General features: G+C 46.8%; 1 protein-coding gene across 5 annotated transcripts in view; it reads right to left on the reverse strand.

Annotated features, from left to right (window-relative positions):
• The window catches only part of sdk2a (sidekick cell adhesion molecule 2a), a 103,784-nt gene that overhangs the window by 43,714 nt on the left and 43,335 nt on the right, over positions 1-16,735 (reverse strand). For all 5 annotated transcript variants that reach the window (XM_084372465.1, XM_084372463.1, XM_084372464.1 and 2 more), the window contains exons 2-4: positions 4,436-4,595; positions 2,061-2,167; positions 1,621-1,768 (exon numbers count right to left, since the gene is read on the reverse strand). In XM_084372465.1, coding sequence (XP_084228591.1) covers positions 1,621-1,768; positions 2,061-2,167; positions 4,436-4,595 — 415 coding nt within the window. The remainder of the gene's footprint in view (positions 1-1,620; positions 1,769-2,060; positions 2,168-4,435; positions 4,596-16,735) is intronic.

Consider the following 16,735-nt stretch of genomic DNA (forward strand, 5'->3'; position numbering starts at 1 on the left):
GTAGGCCAGTGTGAGTTCGGTTCACAGAAGCTCAGTCAGTCTTAATATATCGGGACAAATTAATTGGTCCCGCAACAGCTTTGTGCAACTAGCTAAACTTAGATGTCTACATATTTGAAGTACATTTGTATGATGTAAGCCACAGTCAAACTCCATCTGTGTGCAACCTGCCTCATTATATAGACATGAATAATTGTGACAGACCGATCTTAAAAGGGCGAGTCCCTAATTTAGTACAAACTGTGAGCTCTGCTTTGCTTTGGGGCGCGAAATACATTTCTGATTCCTCCCAAATTAACTGCATCTGAAAATGATGGTCAGGCGCAAAAACTACACAGAAAAAACACAGAGCTATTCCTTTAAAATACGTTTCTTTCGTGTGACTGTTGCGTCCCAGCAGCCCGGAGAACGGCTGAGATCGTCTGACGCCGTCGAACGTTTGAGAAGTGCCCATTAAATGAGAACTGACGCTAAGCGCGAGGCCAGATTAGACTCTCCGTATCTGCCGGCATCTGCCTGATCGGTGAGGGATAAACAGACACACTCCTGGACAATTAGGAGCCGCTGCTTTTTTTTTTACCGAGTCAACAGACACCGACGCAAAACGCACAAACGCCGATGTACACACACGCCTGTGAATATCAATGTGGCCTGACACAAAGTGAGCAAACAAGCGGTAAATGCAGAGTGTCCTGTCAGTGCCTCTCATTGTCACAGAGCAAAGCTTCACCGCTTCACTTCTGATAAGAGTCAGCGCCATAGTAACCGGCTCTGGAATCGGTCGAAACATTCACGGACGGGGAGGGGATGAGAGAGTTTTCTTTTCTCGCAATTTTCTTTCTGCTTTTTTCCTCCTCGCGTTTGGAGCCCTGCAGACAGAAGATGGAGAGCAGGGTAGAAGTCTTCATGTCAGCCACGACATGCCAACCGTCGCCGCTGAATTATAGATGAGGAGGTGGTTTCTGAGGAGTTGTGGACTGCCTTCTTCTATTTGTCCTGGATGGCAGAATTAATCTCAGGTGATTACCTTCACAGTGTCTCTTCAGACGTGAATCCACAAAAAAAAAAAACAGCTGCCACGCTAACGCTCACACATCGCAGCACATACAGTCCCCCCTACAAGAACTCCCACTGTGCACATATGGCCTTATATAGATTCTTACTGCATGCACATGTGCACACACACACCCTCCCACACACAAATCCACCCAGGGGTGAGTGCTGTCAGTCAAACATATCATCAATTGAGGCCTTTTGTCCAATTTTGTCTAATTGGTTCCCCTGCTGCCTGCTCTATCTCCACCCTTCAATCATTCCGCCTGCAAAGTCAATAGGGGCGATATAATAACCCGCTTTATCACTGAGAAGTAATTCAATGATGAACACAGAGCCCCGCACCAAAATCTGTTCATCAACTACTCCCGCTCAACTTCTCGCCGTGGCGGTGTGTGCGGGGGATTGGAGGAAAGAATCTGTGAGCGGTATTGAACTTCTCAGAGTTCTCCGAAGTGGAAGATATTCTGCTTCGGGAGCTCGTTGTTCTCAAAACAACCTCAAATGTGAGAGCGCACGGCAAAAAAACGCGGCAAACACGCCGAGCCGAGGTGAAAGTGGACTTACATGCGGCTGCTGGAAGGAATCTTACGTCCGTCTCTGAACCAGGTGATCTGCGGCCTGGGGAAGCTGTGTATCCGCGGGGCGTGGACGAGAGCGCCCTCGCCCTGAGATACCGTTTGGGACCTCTCGGCCTCCACAAAGCCGCCCATGTCTGGCAGAAATAATAGAGAGAAAACCATGTAAGAAGGGGAGACAAAGAAAAATTAAATATTAACACCAGGAGAGGAGAATGTTGCCAACATGGAGGAAAAGCACGCCAGCAACAAAGAAGATAAAAAAGAGGAATTGTCATTATTACCACCTTTTCAAAAGCCTAAGCTCCTTTACTCAGAGTGACTCATCCACATACTGTGCATGACAAGCCTTTAACAAAAACAGTGTCCTCCCCTTACTCTCTCAGAACCGGGCGGGGGGGGATATATGGAACAGAAACACACACTTACAGGCGACCTGCACTTCAGTGCTGCACTGCATTATAGCTCCCACTCGGTTCCTCACGATGCAGCGGTAGTGGCCGGCGTGCGCTCTGTCCAGCGAGGGGATCAGGTACCTAATGGGCAACACGCAAAACACAAAGCGCCATTAGTCATCATCGGCGTGACGGACAGCGGCATTTGTCATCTTGACACACACACACACACTCAAGATGCCAATTTAATCGAGATGTTTCAATGGGCACCAGCTCAAATCCACTTAGCCAGCAGGGCGGCCTTGAAGTGTGACGACGTGGTTCAGGACAGTAGGTACAGTACATGGTGGTATTTTAAAGGACAAGTTCACCCAAAAATGAAATGTTGTTATTTTTTCACGTCCATGCTGATAGAAAGCTGGGTGAAGTTTCACAGCAAAACAGTGTTGCAGCATTCTGCTAAACAACTGAAGGAGATGGAGACTTGATGGTTTTAAAACTTTAACAACCAAAAAGAAAACATAAAATGGCTCCATACAGCTGTTCTGGTTTAGTCCAAGTGTATCCTTAACTGATTTGAAAAGACTTCTTTAACACTGTCAATGTGACATCAAGCTTGTGCGCCCACTTCAGATGTGGTGTGTGCTAACGCTTGTAGCTTAGCAACTACAATGAAGATTTATGCTTAAAAAAGGGAAACTGAATAATGATAAGTCTAAAGCTCCATTTAAAACTTAAAAAAAATGAAATACTAAAACATAAAGTGTCTTCGGACGCTGTGGGATCCTACACTGATGTGAAAAGATGTAATCCACACCTAAAAAAGCTAACGCCTTTGGTAGAGCAGCTACGGTGAAGCTTTCAGCTTTAAAAAGTGTGTAAATAACATCTTTTGAATCTACGCAGGATCTTGGAGCTTCTGGAGACTTTTATAAAACACCTGGACGAGCTGTTTGGAGCCAATTTGTGGTTTTCTCTGTTTTTGGTTTCACTCGTTTTGCTGTGAAGCTCCAGAAAATGATTTGCGGAGTACTAAACCTCACCTGATTTTCCATCTGGTGAGCGGATAACGACTGAATTTTCCTGAACTGTTTCTTTAAGGCCCGGTGTCTGACTCACAAAAAAATCCATTGTTATTGTGAGTCTTTACTCGGTTGAATCAAAGCGTGGCAACATCTGTCGCACGTCATCCTGCGTCGCCGTACCTGCATCTGTCTCCTGATGTGCATTCGTGCTAAATGTTGTGTGCGACACGCGAGCGAGATAACCCCGCAGCCGAGTCCTCTTTTAATTGGTTTGCTACAGCCCACTTAGGAGTGTGAGTCCGCCCCTGCCATGCTCCCACTGCGCTGCAATTCGGGTGGAGGAGGAGGGTGGTGTGGTGGGGGCGAGGGGGTGTGGGGGGTCTGATTAAATGGATTCCAGTTCTCCTCTTTGATCAGGGCTGGTGAAGAATAACAAGCAGAGGGCTGCAAAAAGCAGACCCAGAGACTAAGCCACGTGAGAGCACAGCCAAATGCTGAGGAAAGACAGGGAAAGAAGAAGAAGGAGAAGACGACGACGAGGAGGAAGGGGGGGGGGAGAGAGACAGGAAGGGGAAGGTGTGCGAGGGGAGGGTGGGGAGACTGTGATAGCAATCAGACAACGCCACCTGGGAGTGTCTGTCCATGTCGGGGAGACTAGTCAGACTGTGAGTCGAGAGTTCAGGAAACAGGGTTGGAATGAGATAGAAACCGACTTTTTTTTTTTTTACTGTGCTGCAACTGAGACCTGGGACACACACAAGAGCAAGAGCATACAGTACACACACACACACACACACACACACACACACACACACACACACACACACACACACACACACACACACACACACACAGACACACACTGTGGCCTTGTTAGGACAGGCTTGAGCTTTCTCTCGCCACACTCTGGGCTGTTAGTCGAACTGTTCAGCCTTGTGGTTAGTGGCTGAAGTGCGTAGTTAGAAAAGTGCCCAGTATGAACTCCACAGTCTTGCTGCTGACATAGCAAAGCCACCCGCACCGACGACCTGAAGAGAAATATGCATTGTGTAATTTTTTTTTTTCCAGTAAGAAAAAGAGGAGTTATCTGCTTACACCATCTCTGGATGTCGAGTAGCGTGAGATACAAATCGGAATAAATCTGACAATCCCCTGAACGCAGGATGTTATGTCTCTAGGGAGACGTGCAGCCAAATCAGTCCTGAATAAATCCATAAAAATGAGACTGGAATATGAATAAAAATGAGCAATTGAGCTATTAGTTACAATTAAATGCCGCTTAAATGTCCTCATGTAGTAAGCTAATTATAGTTGATGAATAATAATAATAATAATAAAAAAGATAATAGGAATCGGTTCAGTCAGACAAGGTTGCGTTCCTCACCTGTACTCCAAGGAGAAACTGGTGAGCTCCGACCCGTTGTAGATCCATTTGAACTCCAGGGGCCAGCTGCCCTCCGCCATGCAGGTGAGGACCAGGCGGTTCCCCTCCAGGTGCACCTGGGTCTGAGGAGGCTCCATCTTAAAGTACGGCGGGACATCATCTGAAGAAAGGAGGGGGGAGAAAAAAAAGCGGTGAGAGGCAGCGATTCAGTAACCGCTGTGAGCACACACAACACAATCCCAGCAATTCACAGGAAATGAGGACTCAGAACAAGCCATTTCCATTTTTCTTCGGCGCTGATTGGGAACTTGAAGGTCAACAGAGAAGCCTGCCAAAAAGCACATGGAATAAGTTGTTACCGCCAAAGCAGCTTACTCTTTTATTTCATTTGAAATGCGCTGGCAAAGAGGTAGAAGAGCAATTTGTGCAGCAGAGGGAAGTGTAAATGAACACTTCCATACCTCTAGATCAGTAAAAAGAGGATGGAAAAGAGAGGGGGAGGCCGGGGAGATAAGGGGGAATAGACAGAAAGCAGATGGAGAAAAATACGGCAGAGATTGTGCACGAGAAACAAAAAAAAAAGAAAAAGCAGAACACAAGCACAAGAGAGAGTGTGAAACTAAGAAGCCGTGGGGGGTGGGGAGGTGGTGGTAGGGGCTGCTTTAGAAAACACAAAGTTTCCCAGCCTTAAACCCTCTTCTCTGACAGGATGAGTTATGCTCTGTGCCTCCCTTCATTTATCTTTATAGTTCCCTAATGCAGCCAGATTATACAGGCCCCATCCGCAACACTGCACACAGCCTGCGCAGCCACAGAAAGCCTTTAAGGTGAGACGCAAGGTCCAGGGCTGAGGCTCGGAGACAAAGTGCTTTCATTTGAGCTGATGAAAAAGGCATGATCAGACCTATTGATCTGTCTGCCTCACCAGCCACGGGCGACACTGAGCCGATTGTGCCAGTGTTTGTGGCGGGCTAATTAAAGTCTGTATTAATAGTTGCAGTAAGCCGCCAAAGGCCCGGAGCACGCCTGGTTCTGGGTCTACCACACTGGCTGACTCACTCTCGTGGATGATTACTGGAGCCCCCCTCTCTCTCTCTTTTTTCTCTCTCCCTCCACATCCAAGTTAACACCCCAGATTTATGGCGGTAAACGCAGAGGGTGGTGTGGTGGGAACTGGGTGACTGTGAGGGCAGCCTCGCCGGGGCCGGGCAGGCGGATACAGAAAATGTAACCTGATTGAAACTGTAAATAAAAGAATGACTGTGCACCTCTGTGTTTCACACAAACACGAGATAACGGGACACGCCAGCTCGTGCAATACCAGTCGGAAAAAGCTGCAGCTCGCTCCCGTATCTGTACAGACACGGCTCGTAAAAAAAAAAAGGAGGCAAACAAACAACAGCCATCTCGTTGCTTTCCATTTCCAACAACCAGTCCTTACACTGTTTCCCGTCTGGTGACAACAGCACTCCACTTCCTGGCTAAATCTGCTCTTTCTACCACCCTCGCATGGACTTCTCCAAAACAAACACTGTCAAACCCGACAGGCCCTCGAAAACTGATCCCCCCCCGTCTGAGCCCAAATGGAGGAGCCATCCTCCTATTTTCCCTCCAGCAGTAGCCGCGGGAGAGGCGGCTTTGCTGTAATTCCATCCACTCATAAATGTATTTGTACTTGACACACACACGGCAGACACACAAAACATTCACTCCGCACACACGCAGGCAACACCCGACCACTTCCAGCTGGTCCGGGCGCTTGGTGGCAACGTGCACTTAGCAACGCGGCTCCATCAACAAGCCACCATTAGAGACCTGCACACGCCGAACCCAGCCGCACACATCGATCGTCTGAGGCAAAGGAATATGCATAATACCAAGTAGTTACCCGTGTGGAATTGTGGACCGGGGAATTGAGTGCACAGTAATCACCGCCGCGGTTACCTGTTTCACTTCTATTCATGCGCTCACGTTCACTCCCGCCTCAACCGAACCATTCGTCTGAAGTCTGATTATGGATCCCAGAGCGCCGCGGCTCTTGTGACCAATTTTACAGTTAAAGCAAAGTGTATATTTTTCAGGAACAAAGCCAGCGAGAGGCCAAAGAAAAAGCCATTGTTTGACATCACATAAAGAACAGAATCGACATCCCCGTTCCAATGTTGCTGAATCGGAGATTGTTACATGGATTGCTCCCCGTGAAACACGACTGAAGTGATCTTCTCTCCCAGACTCGGTGAGAAACTAAAGTGGCCGCTGACCGCTAACAGTTCATACTGCCGCAGGAAGGATGGGAGCACTTCGTCTGCAGACCGGGCTCTGGGATCTAATGAGTTTCCAACAGAGAACCTCTTGTCTGACCCTCATTCTCCCCTTCCTCTTCATCACTGTGCTTTTGATCTTCGCAGTGAACCGCTGAGGTCAAACGACACCGATACGTGTTTGTGTCTGCGGCGGACGGTGGGTGTGTTTTAAGTCTTTCTTTCTTTGTGTGCAAGCCACCCACTGCAGAGCAACACTGTATATATCAAACATGTCTGACTGTAAATCACATGGTGGACATGTCTATTTTTGCTCATGCAGATCTGAACTATACATTAAGCTCTGTTAATATATGCAACATGTACAGTAGCGGCGGCGGCGGCTCGCTGTAGCTGCTGTCACTCTTGCGTTCGCCTCCTCTGATCCGACCCGTTAAGTGTCTCAGGTGTCACCTCGTGCTGTTCACACACGCTGCATATTTTTGTTTGCGTGCCAAGATTTAATATCTATATTTGGAAACCACGAGATTAATGAGCTTGTTTTTAAAAATTTGAATCCATTATATATATTCCTACATTGATCGCGAATGTGTCCTTTACGCCTCAATTAGTCAGGAAAACTTAATTGAGTATTTTTACTTTACGGCTGCATTAACACACAAAAAGAAAACTTTTTGGGAGAAGCAGCATAATCACACTCCACCATGAAATCGTTTTCCACTTAAATAAACGTTTTTTTTCCCTTGTTCTTGCCGCTGTGCTCAAAATATGAACGGGGAGAAATAATTAAGAATATATGCTTGAATTCAGTTCACTTGTTAACGTTCTGTTGCGAGTAATTTGATTAAAAAAACAGCATTATCAGATCCTCCTCATCTTCAGACTGAATCAACTTGTTTTCAAGTAGGATTGTCTGGGCTGCGTGGATGGATAATTTCACAAGTGCTGAATCATTTTCTTGTTTATTTTCTTGTAATGTAGCTTCTCTCGTCTGCAGTGGAAGATGTTGAGGCCGTGATCGACAAGGGCGAGTTTTGTAGGAGGTAAAACTCAAGGAGTTAACAATCAAAAAAAGCAGTGTGGTGCGTTTTTTTTTTTTTATTATTGCTTGGCAACCGCCGCATCACCTGTCTTTAGAGGAACTGTGAAGTAAACTTGCAGATCTGCAACTTTTAATTTGGCTAGGTTGAAGAAGTTAACTTCCAAGATAGGTAATTAGCAGCCTCCTGAATAAATAACATCTTAAAGGAGCGTTGGCTCCGACTGAGGGCGAGCAGTCGATCCCGAGTAGCACCCTGTACTGTGCAACCAGCTGGTCCAGGAGCTTCACCTGAATGATGGTCACTTCAAGGCCAATCATTTTTATTTTTGGATGAGTCGGGGACAGACTATGGCGTCTGGTGCTTTTCCTGCTCCTGATTTAAACTCCAGGCATTCAGAGAGCTCCTGCAAAAATATGAGCCATAAAAACACGAGGTGCCCAGGGTGGATGGCAGCACATTTAACGCTTACTGACTATAGAAAACAATTGGAAAAGATGCCTCTCACTGCAAAAAAAACAATAAGCTGTCTGATCGGGACTTCAGACAAATGCACAATATAATTAAAGCTCCTGTGAGTGAGATAGTAATACTGACACTCTGGGATTGAGACTCAAAAAACCAACTATCTTACCAGCTTTGAGTTTGAGGGAAAGACTGTAGTGCCAGCTGATAAATATATGTTCACAGACACACAGCAAGTGAATGACCGGAGGACATGTGTCCTTCTGACTGGCTGCACTGTGTCAAGGTAAAGCTGACATGTTCTGAGGAAGAGACGGGGCGGACAGGAAGAAAAACAGAAGAGCTCTGGCGGAGAAGAGCTGTCGCTTCCTGCATCCCAGCGACGAACAAAGGGGACAGTGGCGGGTTTGGCAGGTGCTCGGCGGCGCCTGCTGCAGGCTTCACATCCAGATGGAAAGCTTGAGGGCAGTGCTTCTGGACCAGGAATTCCTGCAGCACTGCGAGCAGAGACAAATGCCAATGGAAATGGGTCGGCAGATCGAGGGGAAGACCCAAAACTGGCACCGCAGGACCGGGAGGGCTTTAGTGTGGCTGCTGTGCGGAGGAGCTTCACCTCCGCAGCCTATTCACCAGATATAAAAAACACCTTATTCTAACCTGACAGCTGAGGTTGAATGGTGGCACGGCTCCAGCCGGGTCCCCTGCTGCAAACACAGAATTTTAATGGCTGTGAGACAAAGACCACAGGCACGGTGCAGCTTTATAAACCAAGGCCCATTGTGTTCCCCGTTGCGCCATGCTGGCACACAATCACACAGCGTGCACATTGACTTTTGTCTTCTGTTTTTTTTTTTGTTTTTTTTGTCCCTGTGCTTATTTTGTGCCTCACCTCTTTACCCCTGCTCCACTCCAGCAGCGGGGAGCTCTTCCTGCCCTCTGTTTAATCCTCAGGCACCTGCGTTTGAGCCGATGTAACCACATCCTCGCTGGCACTCGGCGCAACCATATCACTGAGAGATGCAGCGATAAAGTGGAGCCTCTGCTTGTTGAAAACATTTGGAGGTCTGCTCTGATGTTATCCACTCCGCTTCTTCCTTTTCCTGGACTCACACGCAAACATCCAGTATGCACATAACTGCCCGTCTCCATCGACCACCTCTACTCATGGTGCATCATGTCATCCGCGAGAATTTAGAGCTATCATTTAGCCTCTCCGATGGGACTTTAACGCGCAGGCTGGGTCATGGTTAGCTCCTCTGATGGGGGTTATGCAACAGTCATGGGAGTGACCTTGCCCTAGTAATGGGCTCGTGAAAGGGTGCTGATTGTAGGGCTGGTGGAGGAGGGTTAAAAGCATCTTTAAGAGCTGATGAAACGCTTCCCTTATGGATACAAGCGAAAACACACACACTCATACACGTGTATGTTAAGGCCAGGACGTGAAGCCAACCCCAACAAAAACACACACTAACACGACAAATATTCACACCTAACCTCCTCCTCCCCGCCCGCGAATACACGGCCCGTCCTGAAGGTCAACCCGATCTGTCACTCTGTCACAAGCTGCTGTCACCGTGACAACAGGCACCCCACCGATTTACACTCCATCACTTAGGTGAGTCAGGGAGCGGGCGGACACGGTGGGAGGGGTTCAAAAAAAGAGAGCGTACGAGGAAAAGACAGAGAGGAGGAAGAGGGAGTGAAACAGATGATATAAAAACAGAGAGAGATGGAGAAGCAGTGATGAGGAGGCAGGACGAGGTGATGGGTGGAGGAGGAGAGAGAAGAGGGGGGTGTCCTCCAACACCAGGCAGCAAGGTGAAGCGACCCATTACAGCCGAAGCCAAACAAGCAGTCCCGGCCTGAGAGACAGGGGGGGAAGATGGAGAGCCTCCATCTAGGCCTACATTCATTTAGAGAAATGGCCCATGGATCAGGATCTGCATCTGCGAGTGAGTGCCGGTCCATCACAGCTCGATGTCCCCTCACCCCGCTCCCCGTATTTATAACCTCTTGTACATCTTTGTGCAGCGTTCAGTACAACCAAGTTCCTTTCAGTATCTACGCTGTGGCGATACAGACGTCATGGCCCAGGTAGCATGCCTTTTAAAAGCTTATACAGTCACGCCTCTCCGCTCACACCAAGCTGAATTAGGAGTATAGATTTTCACGTTTAAGCCGTCTGAAACCTTTTTCTGTTTGATGATGCTTTGATGTTGTAGAAAAACGTCCCCGGGTCGCGCCGCAGATGAGAAAACCCGCCCGCGTGCAGCTGTGTTGAGCCGATCGCCACGGGTTAATTGATGTGTAATTGATGTGATTAATTGAGGTGTAATGTAGCGCGGTGACGTGTGTGTGCGGGATCCCACTCGCTGTGGGGCCTGTGTGTGTGTGTGTGTGTGTGTGTGTGTGTGTTTGGGCGTACCTGTGTGTGTCTAGCCGGTGCTACGGAAACACAATTAGAAGCAGTAGCATCCAGCCAACAAATGGAGATTTAATTAGGAGTGAAGACGGAGCGGGGAGGCCAGTCAATGGGCAGCAGATTGAATTATCTGGACACACACTCCAGCGGGCAGCGCAGACAAATTCACAGGGCACGCGCACAAACACTCAGATACACACACAGACAGACACACACACACACACACACACACAGACACACACACACTTTTCTGTTTGGAATTCCTCCCTGTTTGCCTCGCTGCTCCTCTGAGTGCCTTTCTCTGCCTCTCTGCTATGCTCTGCTTCTCTCGAACTATCTTTTTCTTTTTGATTCCCTCTTCTTTTTTTTCCCCTTTCTCTACCCATCTTAGCTTTCTCTTCTCTCTTCTCTTTTTACCCGCCACAATAACAGTTTCCTCTCTGTGTGCTGTGGCAGTCTCTCTTTCTCGGCGGCCTTGATCTCTCCCAAAACAGTAGTTTTCATACTCTCTCTCTCTCTCTCTCTCTATCTCCCTGCCCTCTTCTCTCATCAGTTGTCATCTCTTTCCTCCATCTCACACTTCTCTCTCGCCGTCCCCCTTCCTTCCAAGCTCTCGGTCCAGATGTCTCTGCATCTTTTTTTTCTCCCCCCCCCCCGTCTCTCAGCAATCGCTCCTTACTCTCCATCTTCCCTCCGTCCTCTCGCTCTCCTTCTCGACGGCACTGAGTCACTAGCAGTATATTGTATGGCGCACCGTGGGACGTGTCTGTGATATCCAGGAGCCTAATTAGCAAGTCCAGCTCCTGGCACAGAACACGGCACGCAGAGGAGCACAGGCACAAGGCCCGGCGTCAATTAATGAGACCTCACACACCCACAGCCACCATTACACGCCCTCTGCAGCGTCGAGTCTCTCGTCTGCTCAGCCTTGTCCGATGAACAGTGGGGAAGCCACAGCTGAACAACTGTAGCTCGGCTTAAGAAAGTTATGTCTTTAATCAACAAGGGATAGTCGCAGCTTTGTAGAAGACAAAGGACGGATTCTCGTCGGACGTCGTGGCATAAGATTTATGTCTTGCAGCAGAGAGCTGCGAGGATATTCTTGGCACCAACAGATCAGTGTATCAACTTAGAAATGTACGCCAAGACAGTATGGCAATCTTTTACTTTCTAAGGAAGAGATACGTGAATTTGTTTTTTCTTACAGAAAGTGGGGTTTGAGCCGAACACAACGGGAAATGATCCAGACTCCCCACTCGTTGAAGCGACTGACATCACAGCGTTATTTCCCAGGTGTGACAGACAGCTTCTACGATTTGGAAGAAGAAGTAAGATTTTTTTTTCTTATTTGCGTACGCCAGATCACATACACATCTCCCCCCCTGACTTCCCCTCTCTTCTCTTTCCACTGGGGAGAAGGGAGGCAGCGGTGGTTGGGTGGGTGGGTGGGGGAGAGAAACAGGTACAAATTTCCGCTTGATCTTTGTGAGAGCTAATTGACATTGTTTGAAAAAAGGGGGGAAGAAAAGAAAAAGCCCAACAAAGAAAGAGGCATCACAAAACAGATAAACGACAGTAAGTGGAAGAAATAGCAAATAAAAAAACAGGCAGAGCAGCGTCGGGAATAGGAGGCGGGCAGCTTTTCTCAAGGCATGAGAAGGTTGGAAATAGGCCTAAGTGAATTTAGAAAGTAGGGCAAAGACTAATGGAGGAAAATAAACAAACGCGCTGAAATGTGAATTCCACAGGGCCCCGGGTCATTAGAGTTAATACTGCGCGCTATGCCATCTGCTGCGATTGTTTACACTAGCCTGGATAATTAGATCCTAATTAGTGGATGGTATGGTGAGGGAAACATTATTTCACACGCATCGAGATGGAGACGATCACACGCACCTGCAAGGCTGAGCTGCCTTGTCCATCGTGGGACATCTGTGGGGAGCTCCGTGCAGCTATCAGACAGGGTCTTGATTTAATTGCTTGATGCACCAGACAGACTCTGGTCCTTTTTTTCCCCTCCCACCATTAACATATAGATAGACTCGTACTTTCTTTTTTTTTTTGGGAGGAGAGAGTCATCTTTGCTCTTGACATTATGGAAAACCTGTCCGCTCCTTGTTCTCCTTTATCCCCTCGCGCTGCATGTGTGCACGCGTCGTCCTCGTGTGTTGGCGCGTCTCTAAGATACAGAATACCGTCAGACATAATGCATGGATTCAAACTGCCATGTCCCATCCGTGCTTCCCTTCCCCAGCCGAATCCCTTTGAATCTCCTGAATTGAAGAGATACCGCTGGCATGCTAATAGTGTTTTGCTAGGTGCGAGGTATCAGGGCGCCTGCCATTGTAATATATGCGTGTGGAAAGACTGGTGATTGTGATTCTTATCAGTGTGGCAGAGTGCACGGGCTCCAAGCAGTGAGTGGCAGGGGCTGGCAGTAAATGCTAATGGCAGAGAGCAGCTGACAGAGAAAAGAATTATTATCTCCCTTCATTACATTTACACGGCCTGCCTGCCTGCCCGCCTGTCTGTCTCACTTCCTTCGTCGAGGCCCGAGCCTTAACAGCGATCAGTGCTGCCAAAGCTTTATTTACCTGTTTTGCAGAAGACAAACACCTTCCCCGGCGTCGATGCATCATCCGGTCAGGGGATCGGGATCTCGGGAGTTTCTCACATTGACAATACGTCACGGAAAATTCGATTACACGTGAGCAACAACAGATCTTTGGCGGGAAGGACTTAGAGATGACAGATGAGTACAGTTGAAGGGTACACGGATGGATGTTTTTTCTAATTTTGGTGGAGGGCTGGGTGAGACGTGTAGCAGGATCCTCACCTTTGTGAGCAGGGGCAGCCTGCGGGAACACACAGTCCCTGTTCCTAATTGAGACCTCTGGAGTGTGAGAGCTGACAGAATGGAGCTTGTCACATCGCTGCCTCTCTCCAGCACATTACAGGGAGGCGCCTCTGACCACTATTTTCTCCCATCATCCATGCCGGAGCACCAAGTCGCAGCTACTCCATCAACTCCCAACTCACTTCCTTCAGATGAACCCTCAAAGCTGCCAGCCTCCTACATCCTAGCAGGCTTCATCTCTGACCTCTGAGGCATGCACACACACACGCATATATAGGAAAGTCTTTTTCGCCCGACCCTGACTGTGAAGTGCACATGCCCCCCCAAAGCAGGAGGAAAAAAAGACAGAGGAGAAACACAGCTCGGTTGCATTGTGTGAAGACAGGCAGCCAGCACTGTGCCAGCAGGCAGACAAAGATCTGAACGCCCTGACATTATGCTAATGGAAGCGTTTGGCTGGTTCTTACATGACTTCACACCACATTGCTCATCTCAATTATCAGATACAGTAACGGGTGGTGAGTGAGAAGCATGCAACTCGAACAAAAGCGTAGAAAATTCTCAGTCGGAGCTACTAATTGTTGTGCTCTCTCCACATGATCCTTTAGGATGATTTAGCGCCAGAAACACGACTTGTTAAAATCGGGGGTGCATAATAGCATCCTATGTGAATACTATGAAATTATGCATGCTTGAGAATAAAAAGAATGACTAATGATGAGGCTCTGACAGACCACACCAGAACATTAAAGACATGTGTATTTCTCTTCATTATTTGAGTACACAACTTAGGATAACAAAGCGGATGTAGAGGATCTGTCCTCTTAAAGGGATACTCCAATCTCGTAGCAGCAGCAGCAGCAGCAGCAGCAGCAGCAGAGGCCTAAATGTTTCCACTTTTGGATCCTAAATTTGCCAGACCACAACTCAAGGTCACCCACGCCTGGTAAATGTTCTTATCTTTCAGACGCCACACTCCGAGCCAAGATAACCCTGATGACATCTCTATAACATCATCGGGATTGATTTTTCAGACTTTGGAGAGTTCCCCTCTGAACCACAGAGGACTTTATGCAGCTGCTTTCACAGGTAGTATAACATGAATATATTATATTATGTGGCACCTCTCAGCCCGACCTTCCAATTTTGCCCAGTGGCCACTCGCAGTACTTCAATGAAACGTTCCCTTGGGGCCCGAACAGCATTATCCTCGTTTGAGCCCCATGATGAAAAGATGACAAGGGCAGTGACGACTCTTTCTATTATCAATTATTGATTTATGGAGGCTTTGCATTTGTAAAACTTTATTCAAAGCCAAAGGAGGCGAGTTTAAAAAGCTGTTGGCGTCATCTTAACAGCAGTAAACTGCCTCTGATGTGTAAAATCGATAGAGTGGCCCGATAATAATATTATATACAAACAAATAGAGCTGCGACTAATGATTATTGTCATTATTGACTAATCTGCACGTTTATTTTCATTCTTATTTGATTCATTGTTTAGTGTGAAACATGCTCATCATAGTGACATCTCCAAAATTGCTTCTTCTAAAACTGAAAGACAAAAGTAACAAAGAAAAGCAGCAACATTCTTACATTTAGGACGCTGGAAAGAGGAAATGAAAAAATAACTTAAATGATGAATTGATTATCAAAATGTTTGAGCGATGTTCTTTTGAGCAACTAGTCGATTAATCCTTTCCGCTCTACAAACACGCTCTAATTAACCGCCCGTCTCCTTCTAACACGCCTGTCATCTGCGCCCACGTTTTAAAACTGTGAAGATCGTGTCGTTTATTGAAAATTTCAAGCAAGTAAACAGAACCGTACCCCCTGATACTAAACACTGGCAACAAAATGCAGCTTGGAGCCCTTTGCCAACAATCCTATCTTAAACATGAGGTTGATGATGTTTTACTAATTATATTCTTAAGCTTTCACTGAGGCGAAAATTGCCACCAGTGTTGCTTCAGTGATGTTGGCACGCCTGAGTTGTTGTTTTTTCTCATTCTGGGTCAAGGGCAAAGATTAAGAAACGTGCTAAGAGGAAGCTCCAGTATTTAAACCTTCAACTCTTTGCACCCCAACGTGTCCATTTCACATGGGGGATGAAGTATGGGAAGCTGTGTAGAAGTTTTAAATCTGTGAAAGTAAAAACCAAGGTTAGCTCTATTTTTTGACACAGTCTTATACATATGCAAAAGCTCCTCGTAAAAAAAAAGGAATTACAACCACAGCAATTTTAGTCTTCACACAATGTCACGTATATCCTGGAGGTTATCGTTAGAAATTATATAAATTTAAATACGAGCACCATCTTCCATCAAGTTAATGTATTCAGAGCATTTTTTTTCCAACCGTGTTATTGAAATGTTCCCACCGCTGCTCTTAACACACCAGTGAAAAAAAGAAAAAGAAAACATGTCGGTAATTCTCTGAACTTTCTCCGCCTCTGAGGACCCACAAAGCGGAGGCACCGACTGTTGTTAGCTGCATTTACACAATGAAATATGTGCAAACGATCAAGTGGGTATGGCATAATGTAACCAGCGCCAAAGCAACGGCATGAGTGATTTGAAGTCTTAATGCGGCCCTCCACACCGCCATAGAGTTATAGCCTGTGATTTGCATCATAAACGTCTGTTAAATTTCCACTTTTGGAAATGAATATCGCTAAATGACAAGCTGACAGGGAGCCAGATGGGGGAGTGACACTTTTTTCACGTTGGTATTTTCCACCCATGATGGGACCTAATTCCATATTACTACATCTATAAGCCGTGCATAAATACACATCAAATAGCATTTTTTTTCCAGCCTCATAATCCCTGGATAATCTTCATCTACAATATGAGCAGCGCTAAATTGGAGGGAAGATTCACAAATGAACATATTTACATCAGTCCCATTAGTGAGACACTGAGGAGATAGCGCTCTGAGATCTGCTGCTGCTTTGAAATGCCTGTAGGCACTTAAGAAATTTTATTAGAAGCACTTTAACGCTCACCATGCCGTGGTAAGTAATGTGCTTTAATACACATATAATGCAGTGGATTACAACTCTGGATATTAATAAATCATCTGTTTTATTTATTACTGCTCTTTTACCCCAGCGAGTAAGTGACATGTGTAATCTCTGTCATGGATTCAAGGGCTTTTTGTGCTTTTAAAGTGTGTGTGTGTGTGTGTGTGTGTGTGTGTGTGTGTGTTCTCTGACAGGCTACTTTCAACGATGCATTTTAGACTAAAGACCAGT

The sequence above is a fragment of the Pagrus pagrus genome (assembly GCF_965226575.1).
Source record: "Pagrus pagrus genome assembly, chromosome: 13".
Lineage (NCBI taxonomy): Eukaryota > Metazoa > Chordata > Actinopteri > Spariformes > Sparidae > Pagrus > Pagrus pagrus.